This window comes from Pleurodeles waltl, chromosome 3_1 (genome assembly GCF_031143425.1).
Source record: "Pleurodeles waltl isolate 20211129_DDA chromosome 3_1, aPleWal1.hap1.20221129, whole genome shotgun sequence".
In the NCBI taxonomy this organism is placed as follows: Eukaryota; Metazoa; Chordata; class Amphibia; order Caudata; family Salamandridae; genus Pleurodeles; species Pleurodeles waltl.
Window position 1 is genome coordinate 1,692,069,251 of NC_090440.1, and position 24,427 is coordinate 1,692,093,677.

General features: G+C 44.5%; 1 protein-coding gene across 1 annotated transcript in view; it reads left to right on the plus strand.

Annotated features, from left to right (window-relative positions):
• Nucleotides 1-24,427, plus strand: part of LOC138283614 (golgin subfamily A member 4-like) — a 129,098-nt gene that overhangs the window by 102,362 nt on the left and 2,309 nt on the right. Inside the window, exons 12-15 of the mRNA XM_069221551.1 lie at nucleotides 1,191-1,420; nucleotides 4,186-4,304; nucleotides 5,036-5,476; nucleotides 22,916-22,992. Coding sequence (XP_069077652.1) covers nucleotides 1,191-1,420; nucleotides 4,186-4,304; nucleotides 5,036-5,476; nucleotides 22,916-22,992 — 867 coding nt within the window. The remainder of the gene's footprint in view (nucleotides 1-1,190; nucleotides 1,421-4,185; nucleotides 4,305-5,035; nucleotides 5,477-22,915; nucleotides 22,993-24,427) is intronic.

Here is a 24,427-nt window from a genome sequence, read left to right on the forward strand (position 1 = left end):
AAGGTTTGGGAAAGTAAAAGGCAGTTTTTTTTTAGTTTTTTTTTAAGGTTCAGACAATGAACGTGTTTTGGTCGCAAACATGAGGACTTTTTTACTGGCTTGATTGCCTCAAAGCCAGCTGACTTGAAGGTTGTGGGGCAAATGGAAGGAAAGGAGAAAGTTGTACTGGTTGTGAAATGTAGAACTATGTTGGGAGGCAAGAAAGTGTATTTCTGTAGATCCCCAGGCAGACTTAACAGTGCGTTTCATGGAATTAGTGATAATTTTACCAGATCTTTCTGATGTTCTGTCAATACTTAATGGAGTGATGGCCCATGTATATTTTGAATAACACCCAAAGGTTTCTAGTGCAAGAAAATAAATTAGTGAAGACTGGTGTAGGTACATGGTTGGAAGAGACCTAGAAAAAGCAGAAGATAGGGATTCTGGAAAAAAAGAGCATAATGGATCATACAGCCTTTCAGTGTCTGGTAAGGAAGTTAGAGATTTGAGTGTGGAAATGTAAAGACACATGAAAAGTTGTGTGTGTTGCTGTCATGATGATGGTAGGAAAAGCTGATTGAGAATACAGTGCCGTTAAGGGAGGAGGTGTATAATGAGAATAGCGAAGGACATTTCTTTTATCTTTGAAATGAGAAGAAAACCCACAACTTCAATCTGACCTGATCAAAAAGTTGTCTCAGATACTTCGTAATAGCTCAAGCTTATGCTGACATCCAGATTTTTGATATTCCTTTTCCGTAAGGTGAGCCAATATGTTCAGTGCATTTTTTATTTGAGATATTTAGATCACTTCCCCAAATCTGTTGTGTTTGGTAAAAGATTTCTAAAGTTAAACTGCGAGGGGATTGAACGTAATGGTAAGGAAAATAGACTTCACTCTGTTCACCCATTTTCCATCCGGTAGTTCTCATTTGGCCATGTTTGATTGACTTCCAAGTATCCTCACAAAACTTTGAAGAGTTGATTCATGTAAGGAAGCTTTCTCAGGCCTGCAGAGGAATGACTAGCTGAGAAGTACGCAGATTTCTGGTTTTGGGGGTTTGGGTTTTTCTTTTTTTGCATATGCCTATATAAGCAATAGTGGCCACTGGTAAATTAGAATTCTTTAAGGCAGTCTGAAATTTGACACACATTTCTCCCTTGGTGTATTTCAAAATTAATGCATTTTTTGTCTTTTTACTGTCTAGAAATTACCAAGCTCCATATGCAGAGTGCCCAAGAAGCAGCTCATCAGGTGGAAGCAGAGGTCTCTGCTCGAGTCTCCTCTTTGAAAGAAAAATGTCAGATTCAACTAGCTGTCCTGCAGTCTGAAAAGCAATGCATTGCAGATCACCTGAAAGACCCCACAGATAATTTAAAGAGTTCTCATGATGGAAAGACCTTGGAAATATGTCAGAATCAGGAAGTACATCATCAGGTATGTGTATAGTTGTAATCTTAGGACATGCACAACCATGTCTTCAGGACAGCTGAAAGATTTTTGGCGAGACATCTTCGTGACACTCATCTCATTCAGCAACTTGTTTCGGAGGATAGTCATTAATTATTGAGATATATATATATATATATATATATATATATATATATATATATATATCGAACCTCTGACGCTTATGTGTCAGTATTATTTTATTAAGGATCGGCCTTGTGTATTGAATGAACTTGCACTCAAGAAGTTCAGTTGCAAAATATGGTTTTATTAATGCAAATGCTTACCTGTGTGCTTCGGCTGATATCGGCCTTGATCACTGTAAGAAACCATTTTCACCAAGTGCATATAATCCTACATCCACATGACCATCCCAGCAGCATAGACATAAAATAAACTGTTTACTTATTTCAGTAGTCCTTTCCACAAGTCATTGAAACCAGCTCATTTTCATTTCAGACCCTGAGAATGTTGAAGCAAGTTGGAATAATCAAAAGAAATGTCAGTTTAATTAAAAAGAGTGAAAAATGATATCAGAAAAAAGTAACAAATTATATATTCGTTTTGATTATCCTATTATGATTCCAACATTTATCCGTTTTCTGAGGTTAAGAAATTATATAATAAGGTGGTATCAATTTTATGAAAAGGAATATTGAACAGGATTTACACGCATTATTAGTTTGGCATTACTCTCAGGATGGTCATCTGATTGTATGTTTGCATACCCTTGATAATGGCCTCTTACTATAATCAGGGTGAATATTGTGCGAAGCGTGTAGGTGAGCGCGTGCAGAAATAACACGTTTTGCAAGTGAGCTTGTGGAGTGCTCCTTTATTTCATACATGGAGCTGGTGTTGCATAATATCAAGGATCCAGAGAATTTCCTCAGCATTGTGTGCCAACAGGTGGCTTCATACGGCTCTGCATCCATTCTATCCCGTATTTGAAGTGATGCCAGAGGCACATGTAAGCACCATCCCTTCACACTGATATCAGTTCTTCTTTCTGCACCATCATATGTGGATCGAGAGCTAGCTCTTTCGTTTCCTTATAAGTTGACGAGGTTGGTTTCTTACGATTTTCCCCACTGTGCAAAGGAAATGATACATCCTTAAATCACAGGCTTTAAACATTGTGAAAACCGTCACATAGAAATGTCTGTGATAGATTCCCCCCCCCAGTGTGTGCGTCATTTGTCAACAGTCCGGACACAACTTCAAGTACTTTGAACAGTGTGCCCTGAACAAAAAAGTGATGCTTGAATTAATCTCAGCCACTGGTGATTATGTGGACTGCATCCCAGTCGAGCGCGCAAGTGCTTTGACCTGTTGTAAGTATTGTGGGCTTTTAACCACGCCCATCTGACGCCCATCATTTTCACTCGTTCGTGGGCTTGCCTTTCAAAAATCCTTTGTCATCAACAGTAAATGCTATACGTTTGCCCCACCTTGGGGAGGTATTATTACCGCCACGCAGACTGTACCTGTTGCATGGATAATTGCATGATTGCCGAATGTTTGACTGTGATCCAACGTCTTTTTCCTTTTGTGTCTCTCCTTCGCGCTCCTGCACATAGTGGCCATGGCGCTTTGAATTGGTTTGCTTACGTCAATTCCTTTGCTTTGCTTTTTCTGGTTGAAGAAGCTGTGCAAGCGGTTATTTCCACAGTGTACCTCACCAGTGCGGTACTTAGTGGAAAGCACACTTGTCTTCTACTGAGTTACTGCAAAAAAGCCCACAATGCTATGATTAAGTGTGTTGCTTACTGGGAACATTCCCTACTCTCTTAGGTGTATTTCATCTAGATAGACACTTCCGTGTCCAATTTATATGGCAAGAAAAGTCCAGTTGGTAATTTACATTGCCAATAGCTCTAACTCGAGGAAACGCAAGACCCATGGCATTGCAAATGGTTGTTTTTTTGTTTTTTTGGCACTGTAGATTAGATCCAGCTTTGCGTTTTCGGCACCTTTTCTCTGGTGCATCTTTTCAGCCCCAGGGATCTACGGAGGCCTCCAGCCGAGATACACCTGATGGGTCTTGGTACCAGCTCTGTCTAACTCCAGGGCCTATGTCATACTCATGCTAGTTCTCTCGTAGCACATCTCTGTTGATAGTCATAAGCATTTGAATAGTTCTGCCCACGTGCAGTATCCCAGAGCACTTCTTTCTATAGTCTCTTAAGTGTAGATGTTTGCCTTGCTTCTGGAAGGCCCGTAGAGACACTTATGAAAGAACATAATGTGCAGCCTATGCAAACAGGCTACAGTGGTGTTATTCTTCAGACTGTACTTAGAAAAGGGTTAAAAACACCCTTTTGTGACAAATAGATGAAGAATAGAAAGGCAGTGTAGCCCCTTAGGCTGCTATTATGTGAGTGGAAAACAGTGACTGTGCCTTTTGAGGTGGCAGAGACCACCAGTATCCCATCATGCTCAGCAGGTGGCAGTTGACTCAGTTCTCTTTTTGGGTACCTGGTGACACGATCCTGGAGCACTGAACTTGGTCTCTTAGGTTTTTTTTTTTTAAATGCACCTGTGAATTTCCTTTTAAACTGGTTCACTTGACTTTTTTTTTCTTCAGTCTTTACCTTTTTAAGACTTTTTCTGACAGAATTTTGAGGCTTTTTTTTTTTTTTTCTTTTTTTTTACATTTACCATGCCTTACCTGTTTGACAGTTTTCCTTTCTGTGGAAGAAAAAGGCGAAACCAGACTCCTACAGCATCTGTATTCTTTGCTTTCCCTCTAGTCATCATTCAAAGCGGTGTCCTCACTGCAAGCATTTTTCTTGCCGTACCCTGAAAGAGCGGGAGAAGATTTGTCTCCATGGCAAGGAAGAGTGGCGCAGACAGCAAATACAGTTTCAAAGTAAGACCTCAGAGTGAGGAGAGGGTCGTTCCTCTATCAGGGCTCTTACATCTGCCTCTGAGGGACGTGGAAGGTCCACGAAGAGCGTGCCACAAATAACTCAGTTTTTCCCAGTCAATGTCGAGGGACTCGACGTAGAGACAAGGTACTGCACCGACTTGTCACAGTCAAGGACTGGATCATCGTTGAGGAAAAGAGACATATCAATGTCAAGGTAAGGTAGAATCTACATGCCGTCGAAACATACTGGGAGGTTGATGTCAAGGAGCATATCGATGTCGAGGCGCCCAGACCTTTTGACGACCGGGAGTGTTAAAACCTGGAGATCAACATCGAGGTGCCAATGGTTGTCATCATTGAGGGTCGATGTCAGAGTCCATCTTGACGTTGAGAAGGAAAAGGAGGTGTGCAAATTAATCATCTGATTCGGAGTACTCAAGGGCTTACTCCCCTTTCTCTCCAATAGTACGGCCGGATTCACCGCGCCTTCACATCCTTCGCCTCTATCACCACCAACACTTCCTGCAGTAAATCTTGCTCCACCTGCTCCTGTGATTCCAGTGCAGCCTCTTATATGCTCCAAGATAGGTCACACCATCACAGACATCAGTTCAGGTGCTCGTCATCTTCCAGATGATCCCAACACCATAGCCATCGTTTGCGCACAAGGACACCCTCTAGCCTTCGATCAGGACATACAAACTATTCGCCTCAACCTCTCATCTCACCAGTGGACGACATATCAACCTTCCAAGAGATGTTGGTGAGGGGAGCAGCGAATTAAACATGCAGATGTTGCTTCCTACACCTACGACATCGGTCATCTTTGACACGCTCCGTCAGAGATCGACATTAAGGCCCATGCTTCCATTAGTGCCAGGATTACTGGAGCTTGTAATGGAACTTTTCCTCACTCCAGCAACCACCAAACCGTCTCCTTCGAGGCTACAAAAGAAATGCAAGCCTCTGGAACAAGATCCTCTCTTCCTAAGAGCGGATCCGCCTCCTGACTCGTTAGTCATTCTAGCTTCAAAGAAATATCATGCCACCACTCCTGCTTCTTCCGTACCTCCTGATAAGAAGAGGAGAAAATTGGAATCAGTGGGGTGCAAGGTGTGCAATACAGCTGCAAAAACAATGAAGGTTGCTAGTGCCACTGCCCTCCGGGATAGGTACGATGGAGAGCTCTGGGACTCTAGGCAACAATTTGCAGATGCCCTCCCCTGGGATAGGAGAGAGAGGACTTTTTAGAAATAGTAAATGAGAGCCTCATGGTATCAAACCAAATAATCAGTACAGCAGAAGATTACTCATTGTTGGCCGCTCAAGAATACTGGCATGGCACTGCCTTGAGACGTCACTCTTGGCTACAACTCAATTCATTGAAATCTGAATCGCAATGGATTTTGAACGTTCCATTTTCAGGATCTTTTGTCTTTGGCAGCCACATGTAAGACAGAATAGGTGGCATTAAGGCAGAAATGACCTAAAGAACAAAGATGTCCATTCAGGCCTTACCAATGCCACTTTTACCTTCAGAGGGTTCAAATCACTCATTGGTTTCAGGGTCGACAACAGACGCAGCAGCAGAGCCCTTACCAGCAGCAACAATAGTGAAGGCAATCTAGAGGAAGACCACTTCAGCAACCTGCCCGGGGGGATAGGAGTGGGGAGGTGGTTGAATAACCGGTACCAAACAATGAATCCGGCAGGGGGAAGCATCTCACTATCTAGCAGAGTGGCTAAATCACAAAAGATTCCTGCGTCCTCAGTATTATTCAAAATGGGTATTCTCTCAGATTCACCAGCCCTCTCCCGACCATACTACCGAAATCATCATTTGCCCATGCATCGGAAATAAGTCAATGTCTTGCATCAAATGAATGTAGTGGAGATCGTTAAGACCAGAACAAGTTTAGACCAATTCTGCACATAGACGGCCAACAAATGGATTTGAAGGGAGACATTTTGGATGCTGGCATTACATCAGATCTTGCCTCAATTACGTCAGAGTGATTGGCTCTGTTCTTGAGATTGATAGTGGAGCAGGACTACTATCCATACCAAGTCCTTCCATTTGGCCTCAAATCAGCCCCCAGAACCTTCTTCAAATGCGTGGTGGTAGTGGCTGCTTATCTCAGAAGGCATAGAATTTTCATCCTATTCCTATCTAGACGATTGGCTGATCAAAGCCTCATCCTTACAAGAAATCCAACGTCACTACAACTAGACTTGTGAAGTACTTCGGCAGGTGGGTCTTCACCCACAACATGTCTCTCCAAACCAGTGCGGAGACTACAATACTTGGGAGCCACTCAACATCAAAAAGTCAAGAGTGTCTCCTTCGAAGGAGAGACTTTCAACAATCCTTCAGAAGTGTCACACACTAATGAAAGCCTCTTATTACATGATGGTGAGGCCACTATCCTCTATTCTTGGCTCTATGGCCTCATGTATCTTCCTCACTCCAAATGCACACCTTGGTACGAGGTCCAACATTTTGACCCATAAAGCCCAAGCAATTTGGAAATAGCCCATAGCCAGAAACTTACGGATCACTGAAACACATCTCCCAGGTGTGCAAAATGTGGAGGCAGATGCCCTCAGCAAGGCCTTGCTAGAAAACCGCAAGTGGGTCCTTCACAACAATATTGTTGTCAAAAACCTTTTTTGGCTATGGGGCTTGCTTCACATTGACTTGTTCGCTGCTGTTGAAAACAAAAGATGCCAAGACTTTGCCTCAAGGTACTTCCAAACAGGGACTCTGGGGAATTCCCTATGGATCGACTGGACAGGCAGTTTTCTCTACGCCTTTCCTCCAATCACTCTGATCCCTGCAGTCCTCCTCAAGCTGTCACGCTCGAGAGCCTGACTCCTACTGATAGACCCAGAGTGGCCACGTCGATGGTGGTACACTGATCTCCTTCAGTGGTTGCAGCTTCCACACCTCAAGCTGTCATGCCGGCCGGACCTACTAAGTTCAGAAGACAGATGGTCCACCCCAATTTCTCCTCTGAATTTGGCAGCATGGCTAGCTAGTATAGTGTGGACATTTAAACCTGCCGCAACCCGTACAGCTTACGCCTTCAAGTGGAAGAGATTCTGCATTTGGTGTTCTCCCAAGAACATAGACCCTACATCTTGCCAGGAGGAAGCCATCCTTCCCTATCTCCTCTATCTGGCAAAATCTGGCTTACAATGATCATCCATAAAAGTGCATTTGGAGGCTCTTATTGCCTACTGCAAAAGCTCTTCACAAAAATGTTTTCAAGATCCCAGTAATTAAAGATTTCTTTGAGGGGTTAAAAAAATGTTTTCCTTCCCATCAGTCACCCTTCCCCTCCCTAAGACCTTAACATAGTCCTTTCAATTTTAATACAAAATCCTTTTGAAGCTGTTCATAAGGCATCTCTGTAGCATCTATGTTGGAAAGCAATTTTACTAGTAGCTATTACACGAGCTGGTAGAGTTCGCGAAATCCAAGCATTGTATGCTAATGAACCTTGCAGTTTTCCACTCTAATAAGGTAGTTCTCAGAACCTATGCGAAATATCTTCTCAAAGTTATTTCCGATTTTCATGCCAATCAAATGACTTCTTTACCCACCATTTTTTAGAATCCTTCTATTCCAGCAGAGAAAACCCTTCACTTCCTGGATGTAAGGAGGGTCTTACACAAGACGTGCAACCAGTGAAAATCAGACCAGTCTTTTGTGAGCTATGGGCTGGTCCTCACAGGTTGGGCCACTTCCAAACCGTCCATCTCATGTTGGATAGTATACTGCATACATTTCTGTTACCAAAAGGCCAACAAGCCTTTGTTGGCTAAACTCATGCCCCATTCGACAAAAGATAAAGCAGCTACAACTGCTTTGATAAGGAATGTTACTAATGCTTAAATTTGTAAGGCAGCTACATGGAGATGTTCACACATTCATCAAACGCTACTGTTTGGACTTGGATGCTAAGGCAGATACTCAAGTAGGACAAGCCTCCCTCAGGAATTTATTGGCTAGTCTGATCTTCTCTCCTCTGTTCTTTCCACTGTGTTTGTTGGGGATGGGCTTGCTATTCTCTTCAAATGCTTATGACTATCAGTGGTGATCCCCCTATGAGAGAAGGAGTAGTTTCTTAACTGTAACTACAGTTCTCTCATAGGGGAATCTTCATTTAAGTGATAAGCGGCCTTCCCTCCTCTTCGGGGACAGACTACCTAATAGTATCAGACTTCGTATCACTGGTACTTATCGTCAAGAAGAACTGAGGCGACTGCCATCTGCTTAGAATGATGGGATACTGGTGGTCTCTGCAGCCTTAAAGGCACAGTCACTGTTTTTCACTCACATAATAGCAGGCTAAGGGACTACACTGCCTTTCTAGTCTTAATCTCTTACTTTGTCAGAAGGGCTTGTGAAGGAGAGTTGAGGTCTGATGTAAACATTTACCTCAAATTATATATTTATAAGGGTGTTTTTTAACCCTTTTCTCAGAACAGTCTGAAAAATTCTCCCACTGTAGCCTGTTTGCCTAGGTCCCATATCATGTTCTTTCTTAAGTTTCTCTACAGGCCTTCCTGAAGCAAGGCAAAAGTCTACACTTAAGAAGAGACTGTATAAAGAAATGCTCCTGGATACCGCACTTAGACAGAACTATTCAAATGCTTATGACTTAAACAGAGATTCCCCTTTGAGAAATATGGAGTTAAAGGTAAACTATTCTTTCCTGCTGCTTCAACTCTGAGACAGATCTCGCCTATGGACATCAAACCCATTGTTCTGTCTGACTGCGAACCAAATTGGTTCAAACTGTAGGAAATTAGCATCCTTCTGACATAGTTGCCCCACTTTTTGCCTGGTTTCAGTGTGTTTAAACTGCTGTGCATTGAAACCCTGCTAACCATCACCCTGTGCTCGCTCCCCTCTAAATTTTTAAGCTGGTAAACGTTTCACTCCACAATTTTCATAATGGATGCACTCTTTCACCACCGATATAAGGCTTTACCTTACATTGCGTTCACTGCATTTAAGCACGATCAGTCATCCCTCTGGTAGGCCCTTCAACCCAAGGGCAGGGTGCATGTCCTCAAGTGTCAGGGCACTTCTGCATGAGCAGTATGCATCTACCAGCCCCACACTCCATTCTCTGGGCTTTGTAAGTACGGGGAAGCCATCTTCAGGTATGTACTGGACACTGGTCTACACAAGTGGTCCAACTACATAATGGCTTCTCTGAACCTAGGCATGTTTGATATTAAACATGTTGGAATCCTGCATCTACACAGATTTCAGTGTTCGTTGCATGATACCATGTACTCTGAGGGTTTCTTTGAGGATCCCTCAGTTCTGCCTGTGCAGCCTTACAGGGTCTGGCTGCCAGCCCTCGCTGTTGCTGACCTCAGGTGCTGTTCTGCCCTCCTGCTGATGAACTCGACTCAAGCAGAGGAAATCAGAACTAAGGATTTCCTACAAGGGAGAGGTGTGACCACCTCACACTTTGAAATAGGTGTCTTTGGGCTAGGGTGAGGTGGCGTCTTAGCGCCACTAGACTGCTTTGAAGGGCGCATTTGGTGCCCTTCTTGCATAATCCGGTTTGCACCAGCTCAGGAACCCCCGGTTCTGCTCTGGAGCCAAACCACACAAGTAACAGTGGAGTGTCTTACCCCCCTGTCGAGCCACTCCCGTAGGGAGGTACATAGAGCTCTTCCAGGTGGGCACGTGTTTCTGCCATCTAGAAAATAAGATGTCCAGATGCCCCCGGGAGCATCTGACTGGTTTTTGCCAGGTTGATGATGTCCCTGACCCCCTCTGATAGGTGGCTCACTACAGAGAGTGACCAACCCCCTTTTAGGGTCACTTAAGGGATCCCTCGTTGGTGGGTCCTCAGATTTATCAAGCATGACTCTACAAGGAACTTTGCAAGACATCTTCTGCTTCTAGCCTCTGGAACCGCTGCTGGTCTGCTGTGGTACCAAAACAAGTCTGCTTCTGGTGGGAAGGCTCCCATTGCAGTATTGTTTTCCTCTGATTCTGAATGAATTCTGCAACATCGAAGGCTGTGCATCCTTCAGGGCCCGAAGACCTCTGTCTGCACCTGTAAGCACTAGGGATTCTCACTTGGAGTGAAGGAGTAATTTCCCTGCATCTACAGGCACCTCAAGACCACCACGACCGGCTGGTAGATCCTGCTGTCCCACGGACAGCATGAAGGCTCTGCTCACAGGTAGTGGTTATGTGGTCCTCTTCAGGTCACTCCTGTCTTCCGGTCCATTTGGGAGACAGTGGACCCCTGCTGCAGCCACTGGAACAGCATCCCTGTGCACCACAACTGTTGGTCTCGCCATGGTTTGTTAGCACTTCCTCCAAGAGATCTTCAAGCACTGGGGAGCCCCAGCCTCCAGCACTCTGCACCTCGAAGATCAACCTCCCTTCTGCAGCTACTGTGACTTCTGTTTTGTTGTGCTGTCGAGGCCTCCTTGTGACTCCGTGTCCATTGCCTGTGGGTCTCTTTTGGGGGCTCAAACGACTTCTGCCGGCCTCCCTGTGTGCTGAGGGTCTGCCATGACTCCCTTTCAAGGGTAGAGACTCCTGGCCCTTGCTGGTCCCCAAAAACTTGCAAATTAATTTACAGCTCCTACCTGTATTTGCCAGTGATTGTTGGTGGCCTCGCTGGTCACTGACCCTCCTGCAATCTGTCGACTGATGTGAGACAGCTCGTAGGAGACTCCTGGGATCTTGTTTAGCTCCTGGACCCCGCAGCTGGACTCCATTTCACCAACCTGCAGGAATTTCACTTCTAGGACGGTGAGCATGGTCACCTGCACCACATGGGCACCTCTGAGTGTGCTGGACTCTGTCCCCTTCTTTTTCAGGTCTTCTACGTTGGGGGATCTGTCCTTGGGTTCCACTGGCCAGGTTCACAGGTCGCAACAGCAGCTGGACAACAGAGGCCTTCCTTGACTTTAGCGAGGGTTTCAGACTTCCTTACAGCCCTATGCATCCGTATCCCCTGGTGTAAGTACTCCTATCTTCTGGGTATCCTTTCGGGAGACACTCAAACTTTCCTCCTGTCTCCTAGGTTTCCTTGGGGTACACTGGGAAGGGAACTTCCATTAAGGCACACGCCTAGACATAAATCTTAGACATTATTTTTCTTTTATGAGTAGTTCATATGTAGAATTATGTTGATTTCATGTTAAATGTTCAATTCCATCGTCCGCGTCCGCAACATTCAGATCCCAAATTCCAGTTCTTCAATTCAATTCTGCGGCCATATGTATAAATCCACTAGTCCATAGTAAGTCATCAATGTGAACACCACTGTGGTTAACACATGTAAATATAAACCTTTACATAGAACAAGCTTATATAAATCCAGGCTCTCATGCATCAGAACAAATTCAACCAAATATTCCCAATAAAACAGGTGTAGTTACAAAACGCTCATGCACACACATGTGAAACATGTATAAACCAAATGCCACCACTATAGACGTTAGCCATAAGTGCTTATACAAAAAGCAGTAGCATCCTCATCCAATGGGCAATACCTGTTTATTTTGGGGATCCAAAACCGTATAAGAACAGAGTATCTCCCATTCCTTAGTTCCTCATATCTCCAAATGTATACAAAATTACTGTCAAAATAAGTAAATGACCTTTATCCCTTGTTGAATAGGGCTTGATTAAACAGGGGTTGACCAACAAATATCAGAACTTAACCCGGATTTAATAACTGCCATAATTTGTCAAAATCTGAATCATTAGGAAACTGTATCTGCAAGCAAATACATTAAAATGCCATTATCCCACATCAATGCCCAACATTGCTAATTCATGTCACATTTTAAACAAGAGGTCCCCTGATGCCACTCATAACAAAGCATTACTAACTTACTGGCATATCGCCTAACCACTAGATACCTCCTGCAGAAATTCGTATAGCTCCACATTGATAATCACAACATTCACAATTTAAGATAATATCGACTCTTCACAAAACGTCACTAACTGAATTTGTTAGTAACCCATAAAAAAACCCAGAAAACCCGATTGCATAATCTACTAAATCCGGATATAAAATGTGTGTCTACCAGTGAACTCGTATCCATGAGAACATGTTGGGAGTACGCCTCTGTAATGTTGTTCTAGGGAATAGTCCCTCTTCGAATAGACCCACATATAAGGATATTAGACATAAACATAGGACTAATTCCCCCAGGCACCTATATCCTGAAATAAAACATCGCCCCCATCTTAGCCTAGTGATTGTGGTTAACCATACATTGAGGACCAATTTCACATGCTGTAAGATAGTACATAAATACCTGTTTAAGTCCTGAATAATTATTTAGAAGAAAGAGTAAATACTTGTCAACCCTATGCCAAGATTATCCAAAAACATACACTTAAGAACCCTTACTAATTTCATGCCTCACAAAGTCCACATATTTTAAATCAACCATAACAATAGCCACCACATTTCCACAATATTCCATAAATATGATAGTAGTAACGTCGAAACAGCTACAAACTTAACTATCCTCCTCAAGATAACTTAATGTTGCCTCTTAATCCCAACTGTATAATGAGGAAAAATGAAAAGAAATAACTACCTCCATAATTGCCTAATACTGTTATGAGCCAACCTCCCTCTCCGTGTCCCATTGGATATAGAGTATGTTATCTGTTAAGATTATATATTTTGTTGTCAACTTCCATATTCATTTAACTCCTTGTGTGTGCATACAGTTCATTAATGGAAGTTCAAATTCATAGTTCATATTAATACATATGTCAACTTCAGACATTGAATTAATCTTATTGCTGATACTTAGATTGCTGTGCACCCCTACTATAGAGTCAAAACCAATTAAAATAAACAGTCTTATTTCCCCAAAAAGTATTCCAGTTCCTGGTCTATATTTAATCCATCCTCAGCTGCCCTGAAACGCATGATCCATAGCGATTCCCTCCTCCTAAGATGCAATTCTGTTACCACCCCGAGGATCTTTTGGCACATGCTCAATCCCAAAGAAATCTGAAAACCTTACTTGTACCTTGTCTCACATATCCTCATATGTTGTACAATCGGATACCATTCATCGTCCCGTTTCAGTGCCCTCAAATGTTCACTAATCCTTTCTCTGAGGGGGCGAATCGCGCTACCAATGTACATTTGTTTATAATGACTTAATGGCATATATACCACAAAGGTCGTACTACTATTGATGTTGTATTCAATTTTAAACATCAGATTGCCAATATTTCCAAAGTCTTTCTTACCATGACATGCCCACCTGCAGACCCCACATTGGCCACATTTGAAAACCTTTTTTGTGTTCAGACAACCAATGATCCTGCGACCGATATAATGGGTAACTGGGGCTGAGAAGGCTCCTTAAGGATCTACCCCTCTGATATGTAATCTTAGGTCCGTTTGAAATAGTGCCCGTCAGTTATATCTTGTGATAACATTTTCCATTGGTTACTCATCACCTTCCTCAAAACAGAAGAGGTTCCTGTCTAGTCAGTGACTATCCGGACCTTCTTTTTTTATCATTACTAACTGTAGTTGGAAGGGGCCTCAATGTATCCTGTCTAGAGGTTTTGATAGCTCTCTGTTTCGCTTTATCAATATCTTGTACTTGGTAACCTCTCAGTTTGAAACGCTGACCCATGTTTTGTTTACATTGTTGAAATTCTTGTTTTTTGCAACAATTTAGTCTGCCTCGAATCATTTTACAAAAGGATATTGCCTGGATGTGGTTCCTGGGGTGTGCGCTTGATGCATGTAGGATGGAGTTGCAAGACGTCGGTTTGCGAAAGAGTTTACTTTTTATTTTATTGTTCTCGATATACAGTTCAACATCCAAAAATTCAATATTTTTCTGACTGTTGATAAGTGAATCTGACATCTGCATCATTATTCAGGTAGCTACAAAAATCTGTTAACTGATAAGTATTGCCTGTCCAAATCATAAAGCAATCGTCAATTTATCAAACCCCAATCAAGAATATGTGCCTGCCAATGTATAGATCCTGGTCCCCAGACCCACTTCTCCTCAAACCACCCCATAAAGAGGTTGGCATAAGGAGAAAACCTGGAGCCCATAGCTACTCCCTGGTTTTGTCTAAACCATTCCTTATTAAACAGAAAAAAAGTTATTTAAAATCAAATTTATCATATCTAACAGCATTTCCGTATGTACCCATAGACTAGCAGATCTTTATTCAAAATATGACGTAGTGCTCGTGGTCCATCCTTATGTCCTATACTAGTATATAGTGAGACTCCAAGTATCACCATCATCATGCCTGCTTCCCACTCAACATCACTTAACAGGCTCAAGGTGTGCTTGGTCTTAATATAAGATGGAATATTAGCTACCAAGGCCTATTTAAAAAAAAAAAAAAATCCACAAATTCTGATAATCTCCGTTGGTCCTGAACTGCTAGACGCAATTGGTCTCCCTGGAAGAAAAGGGAGGTTTTTACGGATTTTAGGAAAAGTATAGAGACTAGGAAACCTGGGGCGGTCAACATTTAGGCACATATCCATCATCATCTAGTAAACACTGTTGGTGCCACATTCCCAACAAATTATTGATCGTATTCATTAAACCTGAAATCTGATTATGTAATTTTGTTTTCATAACAATTCACATTACTCAGTTGAGTATGGATCTCTTCTTCATAATCCAATCGATTCATGACCACAATGTTGCCCTGTTTGTCTGCCTGTCTGATTATAATGCTGTCATCTTTCTGCAAAATCTTTAATGCTTGCTGTTCCCCATGACTTAGGTTTCTACTAGGTCTCCTCATCTTACCTCTAGCCATAAGTGCATCCAGATCTCTACATACCATCTTGTGAAATACATCGATGTTATCACTCGCTACCCTCTGTGTCCAACATGATTTCTTCTTCAACCCACTAGTTACATTCAAATCCGGTGCTATGTTCAAGTCATTCAAAAATTTCAATACATTAGTTGGATCATCCTCACAGCCTGTAATTGATAATAATGCCATGGCCTCATGATTGTCTTGAATTGATAACTTACTACGCTCAATCATTTGTACTGGTGATTTAGGATCTTTATTCTGACCAGAGTTTAATTTGAAATTTCTCTTTAATGTAAGGCATCTAACACATTTGTAAAGATCAATTTTTAATCTACATGAGTCACCAATACAAGCTGGGCAAAAACTCAGAACCTTACTATCATGTATGGTGATAGATTCTTGTAATAGGTTAACCACAATAATGAATTCCTCTGAAGGAACCCCTAGACTTTCTTGTTCCATGCCCTTGTCTTCATTTCCGTGAGCGCTGGCTCTCACCTGCAAGGTGCTAAAAACTCATCTTTGGTGGCAGGCTGGTCAACAAAAGTCAGCCAGCACACTATCAAACTAGTAGGTTTTCAGGGGGCACCTCTTAGGTGCCCTCTGAGTGGCTGTCATAATAAATAAAATACTGGCATCAGTATGCATTTATTAAGAGGCGATGTTCAATACCAAACACTATAGGCTTCAATAAAGCCATCATGTAGCTGGGGAACTCGTAATGACCAGTGTCCAGTCCATATTCTTCCCCTGGTCACTTGTACCAGCTGGTAAATGAACTAGACAGCACGGGGACATACCTCCATTTCAGGACTATTGAAATGAATAAACAATGTTTCTTTGACGTCTACTCTGTTTGGCTGGTCATGTGAATGTGGGATTATATGCACTTGGTGATAATGGCTTCTTGCAGTGATCAAGGTAGACCTCAGTATAATGAACCCTGCTTTATGACTTGACGGTTGGTGTTGGGGGGAGGGGTGTTAGAAAGTTACCAGTGGTAAGTACTATAAATCCTACAGGTGCCCGGGTGCAGAGTTATCATCAAGCCAGGTGTCCCATAGGTGAACAAAGGACTGTTGAAGTTGGATTTTGTATGGATTCATGACCCTTCTTTGTGGACCCCTAGGAAACCAGTTGGCACAAAGAAGGTTGGAGAGTGGATACCCAGAAGACTGGAGTACCTACACCAGGGAGCCTAGGTGCATAGGGGTGAAGTGGTGTTGGAAACCTTTGTTGGAGTCATTGGACGCCTCGGTTGTCGAGCTGCTGTCGTTACTCGTGGACTGGGTTGGTGGAAATGAAAGATGGATTCTGGACGAGAGGAACCTGAAAAAGAAGGGGTTATTGTCCAGACTAATAGGCGATGTCCAGGAGGTGCTGCTAGGCAACACCCACCCTTTTGGAGGTGAAGTTCCTGCAGGACAGTGAAAGAAGCAGTCTAGCTGCTGGGTCCTGGAGGATGCAGGTGATCTTTGGAGTCGCCTAGGAGCCGTCCCATGTCGGTTGCTTGGTTGCAGAAGGGTCAGTGGCAAGCAGGACCACCAACAAGCCTTGGCAAATGCAGACCGCTAAGGGCTTCAGAAATTGGTTGTCCCACTGGGAACTCCGAGAACCCCATGTAAAGGAACATGCAATTACTCCTACAACTCCACTATTAATCGGCCCCACACCCGCCTTGATAGATTTTTATGCTTCAACAGTATGTTAGACACGCCGAATACTTGGGACGCATTGAATACTTGTGACAGACCACAACACCCTGTTGGGTTTCTGGCTTATTCACGAAAGGCCTGCGGGCCCTACATTGTGGCTAAACCCCCAGACAGTAGAAGACATAGGGGGTTATTCCAACTTTGGAGGAAGTGGTAATCCGTCCCAAAAGTGACGGTAAAGTGACGGATATACCACCAGCCGTATTACGAGTCCATTATATCCTATGGAACTCGTAATGCGGCTGGTGGTAAATCCGTCACATTTGGGACGGATTACCACCTCCTCCAAAGTTGGAATAACCCCAATAGTCTTAAGACTCACTGGGAGATGTGTTAACCAAATACTTTGAACTCAATGAGCTCAATCGTCGATGTTAATGGAATGGGAAGCTTTCAAAGTGGTGATCCAGGGGCCATTGCTTAGGCCAATCTGTAGGCATTAGAAAGACCTTAGCTGGAGAATTGAAGACCTTGGAGGGTGAAATATACAGTTTGGGTAATACAGTGGTCACAGATGAGGAAGCTGACACTCGCTTCTAGGACATTTGGGAGCAATAGCACATGGTGCTAGAGCGCTTGCTGCGGTTTGGCTCATCAAACCAGAGTTGCGTGGAATCCCTATTACACAGGTTAAATCCCCAGGCAGACAGATGCTTCACTCCTCCAGAGCTATCAGTGACACCTTCCGTGACTATTAAAAGACTTTAAACAGACCTCTGACAGATGGACAACAAGGTGCTCTGACCTCCTTTCAGCAGCAGCTTCTGCTAGGAGAGCTCCCCTGTGAGTCCTGTGAGCCTCTGGGGGACCTGGTGAAAGCTTCTGGAGATTCGGTTCACTATAAAGGAAATGCCAGCTGGGAAAACCCCAGGTCCGGACAGCCTGCCAGGTTTTACTCTGGTTTTGCGATATCGCTGACCCCGAAGCTGGAGTTCCTACATGTGAACTCCCTAAAAAATGGAACACTACCAGTGTCCACCCGGAACATGGTGGTTGTCTCTCTCCCAAAGATACAGACCCAGGGAGCATCCATTGCGACGTTTCAGCCGTTATCTATATTAAACATAGACTTAAAAATTCTTAGCAAGATATTGGCCCTTCGACTCCTCCCGCACATACTCTACCTGATATATGAAGACCAGGATGGCTTCAACCCTTCCTGCAGCATGTCCCTGAACCTACATAGACTTTGTCAAGTCCTCTATCATCCAAAGGCACGTTTTAATTCAGGGGAAGCGATATCTAGTGGATGGCTCCATGGGCGCGACAATGACTTTACACCACCTAGACAAATGTGCTAATTTATCAGGCCTTAGGGTTAATATGACAGACGTACACGTTTTCTTAACTACCTGATGCTTAGTTGTAGGCTAGTGTGGGAGCTGGCTTGGTCCCCCCCTCATTTAAATACCTGGGTATTCAAATCTTCCACTCGAAGGAGGACCTCAGAGAGGGTAACCTGGGAAAAGCACTGAGAGCTCTTAAATCAGGCGCCCCTTTCTGGGGTTCTCTTAAGCTGCCAATTATGGCTCTGCTTTTGATATTGAAAATGGTCATGCTTCCCACACGGCTATATTTATTCACGAACCTCTCAGTGAGAGTACCCATTTCCTGGTCACACAAATTGGACTCTATTGCGACAACTGATGGGACAGGGGTGCAACACCAGGTTTCTCTAGAGGCACTTTGTAGACCCCTGGATGAAGGGGAACTGGGCGCACAGATTTTGAAATTGCAGTATTTGGCCACTCAAACGCAGTGGCGCTCCCATGGGCTAGTTGGGGGCCAGGCTGGTAGAACTGGGTGCCAAGAGTGCAACGTGGGATGCGGCCTTATTGTTGGCTGAACTTCTTTGCCCAGTAGTTAGTTATTCGACCTGGAGTGCTGCTAACAGCCCTTCCCTGTTGAAAACAATGTGTACTAAAGATGGGCAGAACCCCTTTATATGCGCTAGCCTTGCTATTAGCAGGAATACCACATGTTGATCCCCTTATGTACTTCAAGATGAGACAACTGTCTGCTTGGGTGGCAGCTGGCCTCTAAACAGTGGCAGACTGCTTCTAACTAGACACTCTACTTACTTTTCAGGAACTGGCAGACCAGTATAGCCTACGAACAGGTCAATTTCTGACCTACAAAGCGCTGTTGAGCCTTCGGAGACCTGTTGTCGGCTGGGCGAGAGGGATCAAAGACAAATGACTTCTTATGGTCTCTGTTGTCACTGGGTGCAACACTTCACCTATTGAGGTGATTTTATAAGACTCTTAAAACCATGGTCTGTAAACCTTTAGCAATGTCAAAGCGTCGCTAGGAGGGAGTGCTAGGGAGAGAACTCACAGTAGGAGAATGGAAGTGTCTTGGCCTATCCCAAGTGGTTCTCCAAGAACATGTGCTTGAAATATATTCAATTCAACTATTTACACAACATACCTGACACCCCAAATACTGCAAGTAATATGTGGCGACCCCCGCAATTGCCCTAGATGCCACCAGTCTGATGTAGTCTTCAACAAGAGCACTGACTTCTTTATGGGAGCAACGTCCCTTCTGTTTACTCCCAAAGCCTTCACTGAGATTTAAAATGTAGACTTGTGCTATATGACGAGGGGTTGCCCTGCCTACAGCTGTTCTGACATGCCGTGATGATGGCACTCAGTGATACTTTGAACAGAGCTCTACCCTGTGGAATGGAGACTGGTCTGTTAGGCTTATTTCCCAGACCACCTAAAGAAAGTGTTGGCTCCTGATTGATAGATTTGGCCTTGGTACTAGCCACGATGCGCGTAGTGATTGCATGCAAGTCAATGTGGGCCCATCACTGAGTGGCAGGACGAATGACCTCACGGTATGGGGTGGGGCAGAGGAGAGGGCTTTGCTCTGTGAAGATGCTACGGTAGTGAGAAGGATCCCCCTGGTGGGAATATGGGCTGAGATTCTCAGTGCCTGGGAACACCAGAAGGAGGCCCCTGATGGTCCAGAGGGCGAAGTGGTTGACTCAGATACTGAAGCAGCGGGTGCCCCCTCGTAGGGCTGAGAGGGTGAGTGTTTTGAGACATGAAGGTGGGGAGCTCTGGGTCAGGGGAAAGTGGTCCCAACCTCAAGGCCCCAGGCCAGGTCTGGACAGTTCCTTATATTAGTCTTGTGCCTGTTTGTATCCCCACCCCTATGCCCCTTCCCCATATGGGGTGGGCAGCCCCGGCCAATCCCCTCCCTGGTGCTAAATCTTTCATGCAGGCTTTCTCCCCTGAGATGCCCCCACTAGTGCTTGCTCTCGTCCCTCCTTGTTGATAGACAGTGTTTGAAGTAGTTACCAACCCCTGAGACAGTTGGATTGTTTTCATAGAGTTGAGCAGTCTTCTAAACCTCTTTGTTGATACTGCATATGCTGTTTGCTGAGAGCTTCATAGATGGAATGGCCTTCGATATTGAATAAATTGAGTTGGAAAGGGGGCCTGACACCACTTTGGTAATTACAGATGCTGGTCTGGCAATCTGAGGTGATGCTTATTCTCCTGGAGGGGTGAAAGGTACCACACATGGGAGAGACTATCAAGGACAATGCCTAGCAATGTGGGAAATGGAACTTGCTGACCCTACTTTTATAGCCACTAACTGTGCAATGCATGTATTACGTATATGCCATATCATCATTGTGTGTGATACAAGAACCCTGTTATGTTTTTTGCCCACTATCATAGGAAAAATGCCAATAAAAATGTTTAAAATAAATAGTCTCGGAGAGTGGGGTGGGTATCGCTACACTGGCTGTCTGGCCTAGTAACCTGGAGAAATACAAAGGCCACATATCAGTGGGGTTGAGGTAGAAGCGCTGAGGGTTACAGGTGCAAGTGTTGCCGTTGTAATTGAACAACTGATATCCCTAGAGCAGTACATAACTTGGCAAATGTATCCAATTATCAGTGCTGATAACATTCTTAAGTTTCATCCTATAGCTAGGGTGGCCTTAGAATGGGGAGAGGTTACTAGCCAGAAGAAGGTGGTTCTGTCCTTCGCAATTCCAGTTGAATGTGAGCTAGGTAATGATCTGGAGACCTCAGCATGGGCTGAGGTAGAAGGAAAAGCCATGCTGGGAGTACCTAAATAGGTGTGTTTGAAAGTAAGGACACACAGTAAAGCCTAGAGTGAAAAAGAGATGTTGGAGTCTGGAATAATAGCCCAGACCTCCATGAGAAAAGGCAAGAAGATTGGGAAACCAACTTCTGAGGAGAGACAAGCTCAAATCTCCTTTCCTCCGGGAGAAGACCTGTTAGCCCTGGAGGGATCTGAGCCCCAGGAGCTTGGGCCTTATATGGCGTATCCCTGCTGTCTAGGGCATGGGTATGAAAGACATCCCTTATGGACTGCAGTATCTATTCTGCCATCCTTGGGGACCCTCATTCAAACTGCCATAGCAGGCTACGTGACATGGTGCAAACCATGTGTGAATACTTGACCTGGCACATTCACTGTGTGCCTTGTCCAAGTCACTGCATCTAATATATGTAAGTTACTGCTATAGGAGGCCTGATAACCCTAAAGCAGGGGGCCTTTTATTAGATGTGAGGCCATATATTCATGTACAGATATGCCCTTGTGCCGTCTAGTTCATTTACTAGCTGTTAAATGTGAACAGGGAAGCCATCGTAAGTAAATGTACTGCACACTGGTCATTATGAGACCCCCAGCTGCATGATGGCTTTACTGAAACCTAAGGTGTTGGGACATAAAGTACCATGTCTTCATCCATACTGATGCCAGCATTGGATTTATTATGGCATGCACCCAGAGGGCACCTTAGAGGTGAAACCTTAGAAACCTGCTAATGTTCTAGAGTGCTGCCTGGCTGACTGGTATTGACCAATCTGCCACCACAGAAAGTTTGACCCACTGCAGGTGAGTCAGCGCTCTTTGAGGTCAGGAAGCAATGCCGGCTCTGAAGAAGGTGTCTTCACCTCATTCAGCAGGATGCCTAGTGAATCTGCATCTGGAGGTCAGGAGCTTAAAATCCCCTGCCGCCTTTGATATGCCACCCTGTCTTCCTCCAGAGCCGGATAGGGCCACCCCCTGCCCTGAGCCCCATTTGACACATGGACAGGTGGACATTAGCTATGCAGTAGGCGTGTTGCACCTCCAGGCAACCCTCACCCCTTCTGGGGGCTATTTGATGTACTCCACGAAAGAAGAGTTCCACCATCTTGATTTTATTGCAACTAGGGATTGCGGTCAGGAAAATGCCCACTCCCCACAGGAAGTGGTCATCTAGACAGTGTAGACTCCCCAGAGGTAAGTAGCCCACTGGTTACTACTGTACACTCCCCTTAACCTTCCCCAGCCCTCCCCCCGCCCCCCCAAAAAAATCAGCATTTAGGTGGTCCCCTGAAACCAGGAACTCTGAGTCGGCTGACTACAAGAACATGGACAGCGGAGAACTGAAGGCACAAGAACTATGGACTAGCTGTGTAACTGGCACCAAATCCTGCCTGCCTAGCCAGACAGTTGCAAAGACCTGCAGCTGTTCATCCTTCCAGAGCCTTGGAGGGTTGTCAGCAGTTCCCAAACCAGCCAGCATCTCCCAAACCAGCCAGCATCTCCCTTGTAGAAGAGGAGCCACGTGCCTGCACTAACTGCCCAGTCTACCGTTTTGCGGTCCATTGGGTCCGCGAGGGAGCCACTTGCCAGGAGAATGATATTGTCCAGGCGGTCATCCCCCTTGAACCATTCAGTCTTTGAGATCTTGAGCCTGCCTGGAGTGCCTCTGCACCGGTACCGGGGATGCCACAGTCCGCTGCAATCACTAAGGCATTTTTGTGTTTGTTCGCCACCAAAACTTGCCTACATGTTGAGGAACTTCGGGAGAAGCCAGCTCCACGCCAGAAGCCTTCTTGCTGTTTCTTTCCCCTCTTCTGCAAGTGCACTCAGAGCCCCCCTGCCCTCCAGCCAAAGTCCATTGAAAACAACGGTGTCTCTGGGGTCTTGAGACCCTCGAATACTGAGCCCCCTTTAGGTTCTGCCGGACTGATCCCCGAGTACCCATTTGCATTCTTTTCTTGCAGGTACTGTTCTCCTTTGACTTTAGTGTTTGAATCTGCCACTGCCGGAAGCACCTCTGCATCCGGACATACCAGGGCAGGTAAACTTAATATTGGTGTTTTTGTGGACCTTTGCCCCTACTTACCTTAAGTCCAGAAGAACAGTCCTGTAAGTCGTTTGCAAGATTACCTATGCAGTGTATGTTTCTCCTATAACAAAACATTACTGCATTAAAGGCTCATGCCTCAAATCTGTCACCTGTATTGTCTGTATTTCTAAATATCCCGAACTCAAAAATACTTAGACACCAAGATCTTCAGGATGAGGTTAAGTTGATATAATTTTATTTTTTTTTCTTCTAAATTGATCTTCAGTTTCTTATTCAGTGTATCTCCTTTATTGATTGTGTGTACAGCAAATGCTTAACACTACCCTCTCATAAACCTAAACTGCTCCCCCACATTACCACAAGTAAGTGAGGCTCAGCTGGACATTCTGCATAGTTTACCTCATTTTGATGCACTACAAAAAAAGCCTTCTTTACTACACATGGTTGGTATAAGGCTAGCTGAAGTCCTGACTCTGGAACTTCCTTTAATAATAGTCAGAGTGATGTCACAGAGGTCCTAAAACCCAGTCAGTCTTCCTCTGAACCTCTACCATTTAATGAGGGAGTTAATGATACTTTCAGGGCACCTGGGGAAACCCTCGTTCTGATAGGCTTCTAACACAGATTCCTCCTCACCTTATGAATTATGGCAAGCACCAGACTGGATCTGAAAACTTTTGCTACCAATTTTCTCATTTGTTGTAGCATGTGGCTCTACGGTGGATCCCTGCTTGCCTGTGTATGATGCCTGAACTTATTTGTGCAATCCCTGCGTTCTACTGTCAATTCCTTTATTTCCACGCCTTCCAAAGGGGATCAGAGCTTCTCGATTTCTGTTCATTCTGACCATTTTTTCCCCCTCAAACTTTACTTCTGTGTGCGCTCATGTCACCCCTTCAAATTACTGGGTTTAAGCCATGATAAGTCGGTCACCAACATGTTGATGACTCACATGACGTCTGTCTTCAGTGTTTTGGATGCAAAGGCGTCTATGAATTTCAAGGTCACCCAAGACCATGAAGCAAAACGTGTGGAAGACCATTATAAGCTTTTTTTTTTTTTTTAATATGTTTTTATTTTATTTAACTCAACAAGTGAACATAAGGGAGATATACAAGTGAGCGTAGTACAATGCGACTGGATGCACATTTCCCACGGCCCTTATAAGTACAAACGTTTAACCACAAGCAGCGGCGCCCACAGGTGGCCCAGGGCGTTAAACCAGGCAATGGCGTGCGTGCGGTCGGTGGAGCAAGGTCAGGGGGAAACGTTATTATGAAGAACTTTAAAGGGTAAAAATACTACGGTTGGGGGGGGGGGGGGGTGTAGGAGGGCCAAGATAGGGGGAGTCGGTGGGAGCCCAGTGAACGTGGTCCCTAGGTGAGGGGGAGGGAAGAATTGCCCAGAGGCGTGCCGAGCCAGCAGT